Raw genomic sequence first — 13,187 nt, forward strand, 5'->3', positions numbered from 1 at the left:
CGATTACGCATGATGTATTGTTCATGTTTATGTTTGAATTTCGTGGCAGGTGCCTTTGTCCTATACAACGTACATATTATATTATATTGTATCATATTATAAATTATATTTTAACCAAGGATCAAACAAAACACAACAGAGAGATAGCTCACCCCTCACTTCAGTATTCCAGTTTGAAGTCATGAACAATCACTGACCAGCGACCACACCTTTAACAGTTGCCTCCAATTGTGGGAAATAATTAGTCAGGATGATCTCAGGACCATTGGTATTGCTGGGTGAGTATGTACGTCCAACTCTTTCCAACTCTAATAAACACACACAAGACTTTAACACATGCAACATTTATTTCTAAAAATGAACTGACTCTGCTTGTTTAAAAAACGCTATATCATAGAATGCAATGGTACTCATTGGGGTTCGCTAGTGGACATACTGAAGATACAGTACACATTCTCCTTACCACTAGTGGCTGGAATGCCTAAAATATTCCCTAAAAGCCTTAGCCAGCTGACTAACAAAAATGTGCGGCAGAAGATGAAGGGTTTTGCTTTGACAATGTAGATCATCTTCAAAGATGCAGACATTGGAAAGCACGTCAAAACAATGTCTAAAACAAAGTCTGGCCGCTCATTTGGGTGACACATGTTGACAGCAGAGCCAGGCTGAGATGGTGGTGAGTTAAGAGTGGGGCGGTGTATGACATTTGTGATGGCTCCATCTCCATGGAGACAAAAAAAGTTCAAGACTTCAGGTGAGACAGCAAGGTGACGCATCACCTCTATGACTGGAATTGTAAAACATTTTTCCGTAGTTAATAAAGTATATACAGTTTATGATGCATTCCATGTGTGCTGTAAAAAAAGTTGATGGAAGCTGAAAACAGTATAGCCAACTGTGTATTGTGTATTGTAGAAGACTCTGTGGATATTACATACTTTAATTGGGCTCTTTTGAATGTAAATGAATGTATTCCTGGCAGGTGAAATGTGTGTTAATGGCACCCACACAACCAGATATATAGAGAAAAAACTGCAGTCAGAATAACAGAAAATTGTAAATAAAAAGGTAAAGCCTTCTAACCTGTGACTCTTGAGGGGAGTACTTTGCTCAAGGTACATGTCTTACAGAGCCTCTACTCTGACATTAGTCATGACAGTGCTCTACAATTAAAAGTTGCAAACATTTCACTCAGGCAATAATATTACTTGAAGTCCAATCACTGATTTATGGTGTGGGTGACACCAAGGCAAAAGTCAGTGTTTGCCCAGAGCTGGGATGAAATGCTCTGTCCTCTAGTTAATGTGGCCCAGGAATGTGGGCTTGGATTTTCTGGCCTCCTTCCCATGCATGTGAGACAACTTTTGTGACCCTCCACTCTAATAGGGCATAACATGAGAGAGGCAGAGGTTGGAGATCTCCTTTTAAAGATGATATACAGGGTCTAAACGATCAGGCAGAGCATAACAAACAGTGTTCAGAGGGACTGCTGTGACATATGAAATATACGGGACTTTAAGTAGAGGTTCTCCACTCCTAACCAGTCCTTTCTAGATTACAGGGGGAAAGCTACTTGAAAATATATGCAAATATTTTTTAATACAACCCCAAATTAGAAAAAGTTGGGATGTTGTGTTGAATGCAAATAAAACAGAATGTGATAATATACACATCTCGTAAATCCATATTTAGCATCAAATATCAAATGCTGACAATGAAAAGTTGGACTATTTAATGGGAAATATCTGTTCACTTTGAATTTGATGCCAGCAACATGTTTCAAACAAAGTTGGGACAGGGAATGCTTACCACTGTGCTGCTTCACCTCTCCATTTAACACAATTCTGTATGTTTAGGAACTGAGGAGACCAGTTGCTACTGTAGGTAAGAGTTTTGAGAATTAAATATTGTCTCATTACTCCCCAATATAGGATCTCAGTTGCTCAATAGTAAAGGGAATTTATGTTTTTCATATCATTATGTACCTAATTTGACAAATGGACTGGACTTCAGGCAGGTCATTTTAGAAATACTGTTGAAATAAGTGCAGAATTCATTTTGCCATTATTTTCCTGAAATATTTCCTGAAGACATTGTCTGGATGTTGCTCAAAACCTGCATACATCATTCAGAATTGATTGTGCTTTGCCAAATGTGCAAGATGCCCATGCTGTTCCTCCACACCATGATGGGTTTTGAGCTGACCTTTAAAACAAGTTGGATATGTCGTATACTTGAGACCCTCTCCTCTTTTGCCCAGATGAGTCCATGATTTCCAAAAAGAATGCCATTTTGATTGGTCCGGAACAAAGACAGATGACAGGTCTGGAAACAGGTCTGGTGTTAATGTGCCATCTGAGGTCCAAAAGACCAAGGCCATACAATTTGTTTTTCAGCTCTTTCCTTCTTTCCCAAAAATTCTCTGGATTATCTGAATGTTTTAATGAACTCTCCAAATACTTCACAATTACATGTTAAGAAACATTAAAATGACATTGTTTCATCATTTTGTGCACACAGGTTTACAGAGAGACCCTCTTCTAAGAGACCCTGCCTCTCTAGGATGCTCTTTTTCCTACCCAAACATTCCTCCTTTTGTTTTCTTTATCATTACACAACTTTTCCAGCATTTTGTTACCTCCATCCCATGTCTGAAACATGTTGCTGTACTGGTATCAAATTCAAAATAGGAAAAGAAATGATAAAGGTCCGCACACTGATAACAGCTCCCAGGTTTATTTAGCACAACGTTTCGGACCAAGGTCCTTCATCAAGGTGCAACCAAAATCAAATTCAAAATAAACATTCAAAATAAACAAAATTTGATATGGTGTCTGGCATTTTTACAACTAAATATGAGATTTGCAGATTATTGCATTCTGTTTTTATTCACATTTTACACAACATCCCAACTTTTTCTGTTTTGGGGTGGTAATGTTTGCATGACAAGTATAATGTTTTGATCCATTTTTGTTAGCTAGTATCATATTGTTATAACATTCTTTATTGATCATAATGATCAGCCAAAATATCAACTATCATTACAAGCTACTGCTCATCATCTAGGGATCGATCTGAGAGTTCTAAGAGCTATGGACACTTGATGATCCTAATATTTCCTCCTTTCAAAGGAAAAACTAAAAACACCTTTAAAATGCAAGCACAACCTCAACATTACAAGTTGTCCAGAGCACTTTGAAGTTGCATACCTGTGTGACACATGCTGTAATTACACTCACTAGTCATTATGTCCCTACAAACTAAACACTTACACTATGGTCAAGGTTAGGGGTCGACTCCAGGTTCCCATAGGCACTGTTACCATGGGAGGAGACATAGACTAGTGCTCAAGGTAACACATTCGAGCACATTTATTTAAAGAGTCATGGTTCAAATCAAATTTCTTTTGCTTACTTTTATAATGTGGCCAGCATAGGTCAAACTAGATTAGAACCACTGAGTTACAAGCATATGAGTGAAAAGACTAATGGTCAAAAAGAAAAAGAAAAGTTAACTAGATGATATAATTTGGTATTTCGGTACTGCACATCTACAAGCAATTAGAAATTCAACTTACTCCATCGGTCATGTGCAGTGCTTGAAGTTGGGGGGAGGGGTTGCCAGTATCCTAGTATGCCAACTGGCATAAATCATTATCACATTTGACATTTCTACAGTGAAAAACAATGCTTTCAGATGCGTCTATATACTATTTAAATTTAGTTAGTGAAGGACTAATTTGCCAAGCAGCATACTGTATTTCATTGTAAATGGCATACTTTATAACAGCCAGTGGTGGGGCCTGCTCAGAAACAATGAACAGGCCTATCTGAACCAGGTGGATGAGATAGCACAGTGGTGCCAGCCCAACAACCTCACTTTTAATGTTAGCAAAACAAAGGAAATGGTGGTGTACTACAGGAAACAGCAGAGCAGCGCACAGCTCCACTAAAGATCAGTGGGCTGCCAGTGGAGAGTCACAAGTTTCAAATACCTGGGAGTAGGCCTACATCTTGCTGACGATCTAACATGGGCTGTTAACACCCAGCACACACTGAATAAATCAAGGCAACTACTGTACTTCCTATGTCAGCTGAGGGAATTTAAAGAATCAGCAGCCATCTTGAAGGCCTTTTACTCCTCGCTGGAGAGTGTCCTGACAAGTAGCATCATCACTTGGTATAGGAACTGTACAGCCTGTGACGGCAGTGTCAGAGGGTGGTGTGATCTGCCGAACGCACCATTAGGGCACTTAGTTCTCCCTACCCTGCAGGATACATAGAGAAGAGTATGTACCAACTACAAAGTATTGTAACAGACTCTTCACATCCTGATCATGGACATGGAGTAGGCCTAGGAGCTTCTTTCCTCAAGCCATCCGTATCCTGAACAAGCACAACTAAATAAACTTCCATTTTTACATAGGCTACTTGTACATGGACTGTAAACTACACTCACTGCCCTTTATACTCTCTCTTGCTATTTATTCATTAAAAAAAATATTTCTTAATCTTTCACACTCGCACAGAAAAAGCTGGATACCAAACATTTCATTGCTTTACATTAGTATTTCTATGAATGTCTAGAGTATTTTGGATTTTACCCCGATACAACAAATACATTTTTTGATTGGATGTTGAGTATTAATTTCTTGATTGGCTGGTGAGTGGTGATCCGTTTATGAACCCTGTGAGAAATCCTCTCCTATGCCTGCGCCTCGACCATTCCGCCAATGTTTGAGAAGTAGCAGAACGCAAGAAAAAAGTGTAGGAACGCTAAGGACAAAAAAAAGAGCTGCGTTCCGGCCCACTTCAAGCACCGAGTAAGCGTCCCATTCATCTAGGCTCAGTTTGTGCCACAAAACGAGTGTCTGCTGCGCTCTAGTGGTCAAAGTACAACCTACTCCAGAAAAAAAGCTCCACACCTCAGTCATCAAATGTAGACTGCCAAATGGTGAAAGGTTTGGGTTTTACCACAGGTACACAAAACTGTTTTCTAACCATTTTACTGATTTCTGTTTAAAACTGAGCTTAGAGCATGTTTGGATGTGTCGTAAAAGAGCCTTGGAAGAATGATTTCCCCCTTGGAGAAAAATGGATTAGTTTGTCTCTCTTGATGTGCATTTTCCTTAACAAGAGGGAGTTGACGAATATTTTACAAAATTCTATACAGTCTAAGGGCTTTGCTTTAAATTAATCTAGATTAAGAGGTCTGACATTAGCCAGGCTAAAGTTTATGGTTTAATAGCAAAAAAAAATCAGCAAGTAAATATTAATGTTTTCATCGGTGTCTTACCATCAGCAACAGACAACAATCTCACAAACAAAAGTAATTTAGAATGTCATTTATTCAGAAAAGTCACAGCTACTAATAATCCCCATCCCTATGTGTAGTGGTTTTCAATACTGTTCTGACCTCAAACCAAAATCGCACCACAATAACAAATATTTCTTGCCAATGGCCTGCTACTTTGTTCCAGTAAAAGTTACAAAGTTAAAGTTGATTTTCTATCACTTCACAAAGGCAATGCTGATATGTGACTGGCATTGGGAAAATTTCAATTTGAATAAGAAAATCCAACTGAACATCTCAGTAACATTTCTTTTCCCTCCAGCTCAGCAGCTTAAAGACTAAATTATGTGTCTACAGAAAGCTGACCAGGAAGTGAAGCCCCAATAAAAAGAAAAAAAAACCCTCAATGTTACTTTAGCAACTTGTCAGACTGGTTGAAGAATGGGGAAAAAGCAGGATGGATGTGACACTGCAAAATTGTTTCAGAAAGACAAAGCTTTTGCTGTCTACAAAGATGTCAAATGAGACCTTGGAGTTGTGTTTCTGAAACACCTCATAAACAACCAAGAATACAATAAATAACTAATATAAAAGATCTAAAAGGACCACAGCCTTTCCCTAACAATCAAATGCTTTGCTATGCCAACATCTCCTTTCCACTCACGGCTACTGGCTGTGTAGAATGTAAAACAAAGAGATAAGTACACAAGGACAACAAAACATGAAGCGACAACCAAGTTTATATTTGTGATGAGCAGTCATTCCAGATTTAAAAAGCTGCAATGCATTTCAAGGCACTAAAATACAGTGTTGTTGAGGCCCCTAGTGGAAAACGTGAACACCATCCCATTCTCAACCATCTGGTCCAGCATTTCTAACAATGCTATAACACACACCCACACACACACACACACACATAATCACTACAATATTTCAACCAACACACCAGTCCTAACATTCCATACTTAGTCCAACTATTCTACTTGTCATAAAGGTCAATTGGGTAATGCTCTTTGTACTGCTGAACATGCCTCCACATAGCATCCTTCTGCTTCTCCAAGTTGGGAGTCATTTCCTGATATACGTCTTCGAAGAGCAGGTCAGGTTTGGGCTTGAGCCGCTTCTCAGCCTTCTCAAAGGCCTCCATGACCAGCTTGCGAGACTGCTTCCTCCAGGTCCGCTCCTCTTCCTCACCCCACCAGCTGCGCGCCGCCATGTAGTGCCGCAGGCGGGAGATGGGGTGGTCTTGCTTGTCCCAGTAGTTTACTTCGTCCACCGAGCGGTATGCCGAGCTGTCATCACTGGTGCTATGGTGACCAATCCTGAAAGAGAGAAGAGGAGGAGATGCTTAAGCAGAGTGACTTTATCTACTAAATCATGCATCTACCAAGTATTTGTCAGGCAAAGTGTTAAGTGAATCCTTATACCACCATCAACATGGTTTGGTGGGTTGAGTGTCAACAAATTAATGTGGGGGGGGGGGGGGGGCAGAGCATGACATACCTATAGGTCATAGCCTCTATAAGGAAGGGCTGGTTCTCAGCAACCGCCCTGCGACGAGCCTCCTTTGTTGCGTTGTAAACGGCAAAGACATCATTGCCATCTACACGGATGGACATCATCCCATAGCCAGGGCCTCGAGCAGCTAGGTGGTGTAGAAGAAGATTGAAACGTTGCACTCTACTTAAATGCTTCACAACAAAAAGCCAAATCGCTGCCTTACAAAATTAAAAAAGAAATTGTGTGTTTGTGTGTGTGTTGGTCGAGCAACTGACTCACCAATGCCATCACCCCTGTACTGCTCATTGGTAGGTGTGGAGATGGCATATCCATTATTACGACAGAAAAAAATGAGCGGACACTCCAGTGTGGCTGAGAAGTTGAACCCAGCATGGGCATCACCCTCACTTGCTGCCCCCTCCCCAAAGTAGCAGATGACTGCGCGATTATCGTTCTCCCTCTTCAAGGCATAGGCGGCCCCAGCAGCTAGAATAGAGAAGCATATTAATCAAACAATACTGCCAGTCTCCTCATACACACTTACACAACACATACACAATATTGCATGGTGGCAACTGATATCTCTGTTTCATTTGTACAACATATTATTTACAATTTATACACTTTCTGTGCACATGTTGTTGTCATAGCCTTTTGTAATGTTGCCAGTAAAGGGAGACTGTTTACTGTAAAGCTGCACAGAGTTGTACAGAGTGGGATGCTTACCTTGTGGAATCTGAGTTGCCAGCGGAGAAGAGATAGTGACAAAGTTTAGGTCTTTGCTACCGTAGTGGACTGGCATCTGCCTGCCTTTCCCGAGGTCATCAACATTTGCATAGCATTGTGCCATGAAAAGGTCCAATGGGAAGCCACGGTACATGAGGACACCTAAAATAAAACAGAAACCAGAATCATCTATGTGACTTCACCTAACATATACAGTATTTCAGTATTACATTGAAAAAACAAAAACACCCAGTTTCAAATCAATCCAAATATTTCCATTCAAGAGCCAAATGTTATGAGAAAGCAGAACTGGGGGGGATTTCCATCAACCTCGCTAAAGGTTAAAGCTGGCTTATTTCAATAAGTCTCACTAATTTTAGTGAGAGTTCTGTTCCATTAGTGTAGTTTGCGTGAATCCCAGCTTGGTAACTATGGGGGTTTATGCCACAGAACTAGCCTGCTCTGTAGGAAGGTAAGTTAAGTTGAATCGAGCTGTGTTGCAAAAAACAAAGTCCCAAAAGACGGTCAAACTGTCAGCCTGTGCTTCCATGTTTTCATCACCTACAACTTGAAAAATAGAAGTTGAAACAGTGTCACCAAGCATTGATTTACATATTCACTAGTTCCGAAGAATCGATGAAAACGGGAATGATGATTCTAGGACTCTTGCTACTCTACTTCATCTGCACTCCGTGATGGTGTAACGTGTAGCATGACGGCATAGTAAAGGAGACATAAGCAGTAAAGCTAATGTAAGCAGATATACACCAATTCTGCGTGGAAATATATGCCTTCTGGCAAGCATGTTTTAAACTGCTACAGCAAAATTCCCTGATATTCAATTTCAAAGATCAGTTGTTTACATTTATGTAGGCAACTATCAATTATTTTTCTCTCAATGTTCAATTTTCTGACTAATAAAAATCCTGTTCCTGCAAATCGAACAGAAAGTTTATAGTTTTCCCTTTATTTTATAACAGATATTCTCTTTTCCTCAATCTACTGTTTTGGTCTACTTTTCTACCTCATGCACGAGCACACATGCAGCTGACCTAAGCCTCGCTTGAATAAACAAAGGCAAGATGCAGCTAACTTGAGTTAATGGAATGGCTTCAGCTTCAAGTGAAAGTCTAAGCAAGTTCAAGCCAGGCTATTTCTGTTAAGTGCCACCTCCATTGGCAAGGTTGATGGAATATATTCCCTTGTTCTTTTGAATAATGTGTTATGTGTATAACCATACAAGACATTTCAAAATAGCTTAATTATTGGTTTGGTATAGGGAACACTATCCAAATTAACTTCTCACCAGCTTCACGATACTGGCCAAAGACAAGATCCCTGGGATCCAATGCTGCAGCACTTCCAATGTGTGTTCCCTCCTCACCATAGTTAGTCATGTAGAATGAGATACGACCCTACAACAAAGAGTACTCATTAACATTTCTCAGTACGCGGATAGAACATGCCCTGATGAACATCATTTGAGCATGTGCAGCAACACCATTTGTCCATTGGGTACATGTTCCACATACAGTAGAGCAGGCACACTGAGAAGGAAGTTGACAACTTCAAATAGGTCTGAAGTTATTTTTGAAATATGAGTCAAGGACAAATAATTCCATTTTAAGAAATGTTGTTTAAGACTACTTCAGTTTGCTGATTGGAATTGCATAAGCACAACACAAAGTCACAATTGTTCAGTGATTGATCATGACATTTTATTATTTTACCATTTCAATCAAATTGAGTCAGTTGATCACACAAATGCATAAATGTCACATGAGAATGATGTGCAAAACATTTGTACTGACAAGAGACAATAGCCTTCAACCTATTCTTTTTAGCCAGCATAACATTTGGGTGCTTACTTGTCTCCCACTTTATAGTCAGCTGAGCTGAGTGAACCATTCATGTTAGCACCTGACTGGGTGGTTGCAGTTCCATTAACAGTTGTATTAAATGTAACTACGTTTTCTCCACTGTCTATACAGATTATGTGGTGAGAGTGCAAACAGGTTAAGGCAGGCTTTAATCATTCTACTTGCCTATTTACTTCATTATGCGGTTGGAAAAGGTATTTACAAATCAAACTAGTCCTTGAATATCACCTGATTTGTATAAAAATAATGAACTGAAGTTCACCCTGCACCAAAGCTAGTAATTGTACATGTTCCACTGGGAGGGACAGTTGGCTACATTTGGGACTTACTTGTCTCTGAGATTCATACAGGATGCGATCCATGGTGTTCAGTAATGTCATCTTCTGATAGAAATTCAAGACCTGCTCTTTAGTCAACTGAAATTTGAAGTAAAAAATATCAATCAATAGCTTGACAAGAAAATCATTGTAGACCAAATTCTGGAATAGTACATTATTCCTTAATACATGCTCTCCTCAAATTGTGAAAATGTTCATTATTCCTTAATGTGTATCCCAAATATTGTCTTTCATTTCAAAAGAAAACTAAGCCAATGTACCTATGCTGCTTCATATCTGAATCTGAGGAATATTTCATAATGTCTAGACCACAACAACACTAAGGAGGACTGAGCTCTAGATGTTTTCCAACCTGTGGATCCTCTGAGGGATTGATGATCTGCCCCTGTCTGTCCATCACTCTGTACACAGGGATTCCCGAGATTACATTGGGCTTGATGAACTCCAGCTGATCAACAAACTCAGCAGATGCTCCAGGAAACTGTGGCTTTTCCGCTGAGGAGTCAAAGGGTTGCTGCCGGTGAACTCCCTGCAACATTGACTGTCATTATTAGAATCAGTGAGGTGTTTTGGTCTAAAACTAACAAGCTAACTACATGAAAGGCATGCCGGACGTTGCAAGCACCAGGGAAAATGGTGAATTCAATGCTAAGTGTCCCTTGGTTTGCTGTGAAGTTGTACACATGTCCTAGATGGAATTTGACCTCGACTTTGACTGCAGAACACTTGCAGTCCTTTACTATGTATGAGTGAGTAACCTCAAATAAAAAAATGGTAACATAGAAACACAGACATAGATAGTAGTGATCACTTTCACATTGTCAGCATACCAGTGGCACACTTCCTTTAACTGGCATCAGTGATATTGTATTGAGTGACAAAACTTTAGAGAGGTCTTTTGTTGTGAGCTGTACAAGGCACATCTGTGTACGATTCATGCTGTTTATTCGCCATCTTTTTATAGGCCAAATCTGTCAAACTGATATCTTGGTAAATAGTTAAAGAGCAGATTTTAACAAACTGTAAACTACATTTGAGAGGAATGTGACTTTTGTGTGCATTGAAAGAAAACTGACATCTACTTCAATTCATGAATAATGGGAGTGAAAAGAAAGGTTTATATCTGTTGAGCATACTGGTCTGGTCACCTCACACATTTAATTGCCTGAAGGGCCAAACAATTCCCTGATAATTCTTTGCACTCCTGTTTGACTTTTATTTTGCTCCACTCCAAAATAACCAGGCACCGTTTAGTTAGGGCAAATTACTTTACACATAATTGCAATATCAATTTTCAACACATCTTTGAAACAGATACAACAACAGTAGAGGGTAAACTCTAGAAGGAACAATCCAAAAGGTTGTGCCATTGGTGCTCAACACCCAATGAAATTACATCCCTCCCTTCCGTGCTACTCAAGGAACATGCTGATTGGCTAAACGTAGTGTATGGAAGATAAAACAAAGAAGACTGAACCACAAAACGACTTGGTCAAAGCTAGGGCTATGTTTCACCCACCTTCTGTTGCTGAATTCTAGTTCTGCATAGTAAATGTTGTTATGCAAACATTATATTGCAAATGTTCTCGACCTTGGCCCTGGGGTTGCCACTACATATTCTCTGCATATGACCAATTTCCCCCTGTTCCAAGCACACTCTTGATGTACAATATCTGGGGAGCTCAGTTGACCAGTTCAGTCAAACAGGGAAAGATGGAAAACTTGCAGGCTCAGGAGCAGGCTAGTACCACTGCTCTCAACATGTGATTTTGCTGGTGGAAAGTAAGGTCTGAACTTTTATAGCTTTTATAGTGTAAAGACCAACGGAAATGATGAATTTTGTATGAAAGTATAGGAGATGATATACAAAAGGGTGCTCTACCCCTGTCTTCAAATGCACTATGGAAATGAGACTTATTTTGTCTGACTGTCACAACAACGCACAGACCCCACTTAGAAAAAACACAGCATCATGCGAGAAGTTGTGCCGAGGTCATGTAGGTCTACCAGCAATTCATGCTTAAAATATACATGAGTCATCACTCATTTAAACTAGCATCAACTACAAACAATATCTCATTGAATCTAGCATTCAAGTTTGACTGCATTCCTGACTGAACATTAAAGGTTATTTCATGGCTAGCCTACTAGCTACAGTAGCAATGTTGCATCTTTTTGTTCACGCGTCGGGTTCTGTATACGGACGCATACACAATGGAAAAGTTAGTAAATTAGTTGGTTTTTCCAATCTCAAAACGAGTATCAATATAGGTGTCCTCACTCCTCACCACATCTCATTGAGCAGGACCTTGTCCGGTAATTCTGCTCCTATTGCACGCCCCCGTCTTTGACCAATCATGTTACAGGGAACTGGCGAAGTGTTGGGTGATGAATTGTTTGCAAACCACGCTGTTATTTGAAACATTTAACATGTTTGAAACAAGTACTTTGTGTTTTTTCACACGCTACTTGACACTACGTTTTGTTTGTCCACTGAGCTCACATCGATACAATAACATAGGTTGCCCTTCCAACTTTAGCTAGCTGTAACAGGTCAAACTACAGATGCATGGAATATTGCGTTAAGCCACTTTAATTTACCACTATCACCTAAACGTGTTGTATTTGTGTATTCTGTACCACTTAGCTCACAGTGCCTACTTGCTGCATAACAGCGTTCAAAACAAACCTGCATGTCAATAACGTTAGCCTGCTAACGTTGTTGCTAGTATGTTCATGTTAGCCAGCTTGCAATCAATAGCTACATTGTGCACTGTGCCTTCCACGATAGCACGTATTTCCCATAATCAGAAATGTACAGCACTTATTGAAATTTGAACTTACATTTACGCGGAACTCCCGTAGTTGGAGGAACCGAGGTGTTTTCAGCGTTGAATTCTGCCGAGTGGCATAGCATCCAATTCTAAATAGTCTCACTCCTCTGACTGCCGCCATGTTTCTGCGGAGGTGCTGAGAGGCCGTCGGCTCCACATGCTACGTAGGCACCTACAAATTCTGCAATTTCCGCCTACTGATCCCCGTAAATGTAACATTCTCATGATTTATCCTTTAAGGTGAAATACTAATCATCTTAACGCATTCGCATGTTTCCGTTTGGTTTTTATTGCACATGCTTGCGTATTAAGGCCTTAATGAATGACATGATGAAAAGAATACGTTCAGAAATCGCAGCATCACCGTGGTAGCATCACTGATCTATAAAGAAGTATTCTTTATAGATCAGTGGGTAGCATCAGAGCCATAGCATGTATGGTATCAGTTTACAGATTTAAAGACAAAAACAACCAATAAGTAAATGAATAATGCAATTTGAGTAGGCTGATGACAGCGTTTGAACAACAGGCCCCAATATAATTTTACAAATGTGTAACATTTTCATAAATTTGATTTGACCATAAGACATAGGCTACACATACATATTATGGGCCTA

General features: G+C 39.8%; 1 protein-coding gene across 1 annotated transcript; it reads right to left on the reverse strand.

Annotated features, from left to right (window-relative positions):
- Positions 1 to 5,329: 5,329 nt before the first annotated feature.
- bckdha (branched chain keto acid dehydrogenase E1 subunit alpha) lies at positions 5,330 to 12,730 on the reverse strand. Its single transcript, XM_062552340.1, has 8 exons — positions 12,581 to 12,730; positions 10,089 to 10,265; positions 9,728 to 9,814; positions 8,825 to 8,933; positions 7,519 to 7,680; positions 7,072 to 7,278; positions 6,796 to 6,937; positions 5,330 to 6,614 (listed from the first exon to the last, which is right to left on the reverse strand). Exons 1-8 carry the CDS (start codon positions 12,689 to 12,691, stop codon positions 6,272 to 6,274), a joined length of 1,338 nt encoding a protein of 445 aa, XP_062408324.1. The 5' UTR covers positions 12,692 to 12,730; the 3' UTR covers positions 5,330 to 6,271.
- Between the last annotated feature and the right edge of the window lie 457 nt (positions 12,731 to 13,187).

The sequence above is a fragment of the Sardina pilchardus genome, chromosome 13 (assembly GCF_963854185.1).
Source record: "Sardina pilchardus chromosome 13, fSarPil1.1, whole genome shotgun sequence".
NCBI classification, from domain to species: Eukaryota; Metazoa; Chordata; class Actinopteri; order Clupeiformes; family Clupeidae; genus Sardina; species Sardina pilchardus.

Excerpts from the sequence above, each read along its gene's own strand:
- bckdha (XM_062552340.1), bottom strand. The coding sequence starts at position 12,691 with ATGGCGGCAGTCAGAGGAGTGAGACTATTTAGAATTGGATGCTATGCC. Across the intron at positions 9,815-10,088 it reads ATCCCTCAGAGGATCCACAG|TTGACTAAAGAGCAGGTCTT; the intron begins GTTGGAAAACAT and ends TTCAAATTTCAG. Across the intron at positions 7,681-8,824 it reads TGGCCAGTATCGTGAAGCTG|GTGTCCTCATGTACCGTGGC; the intron begins GTGAGAAGTTAA and ends GTTTTATTTTAG.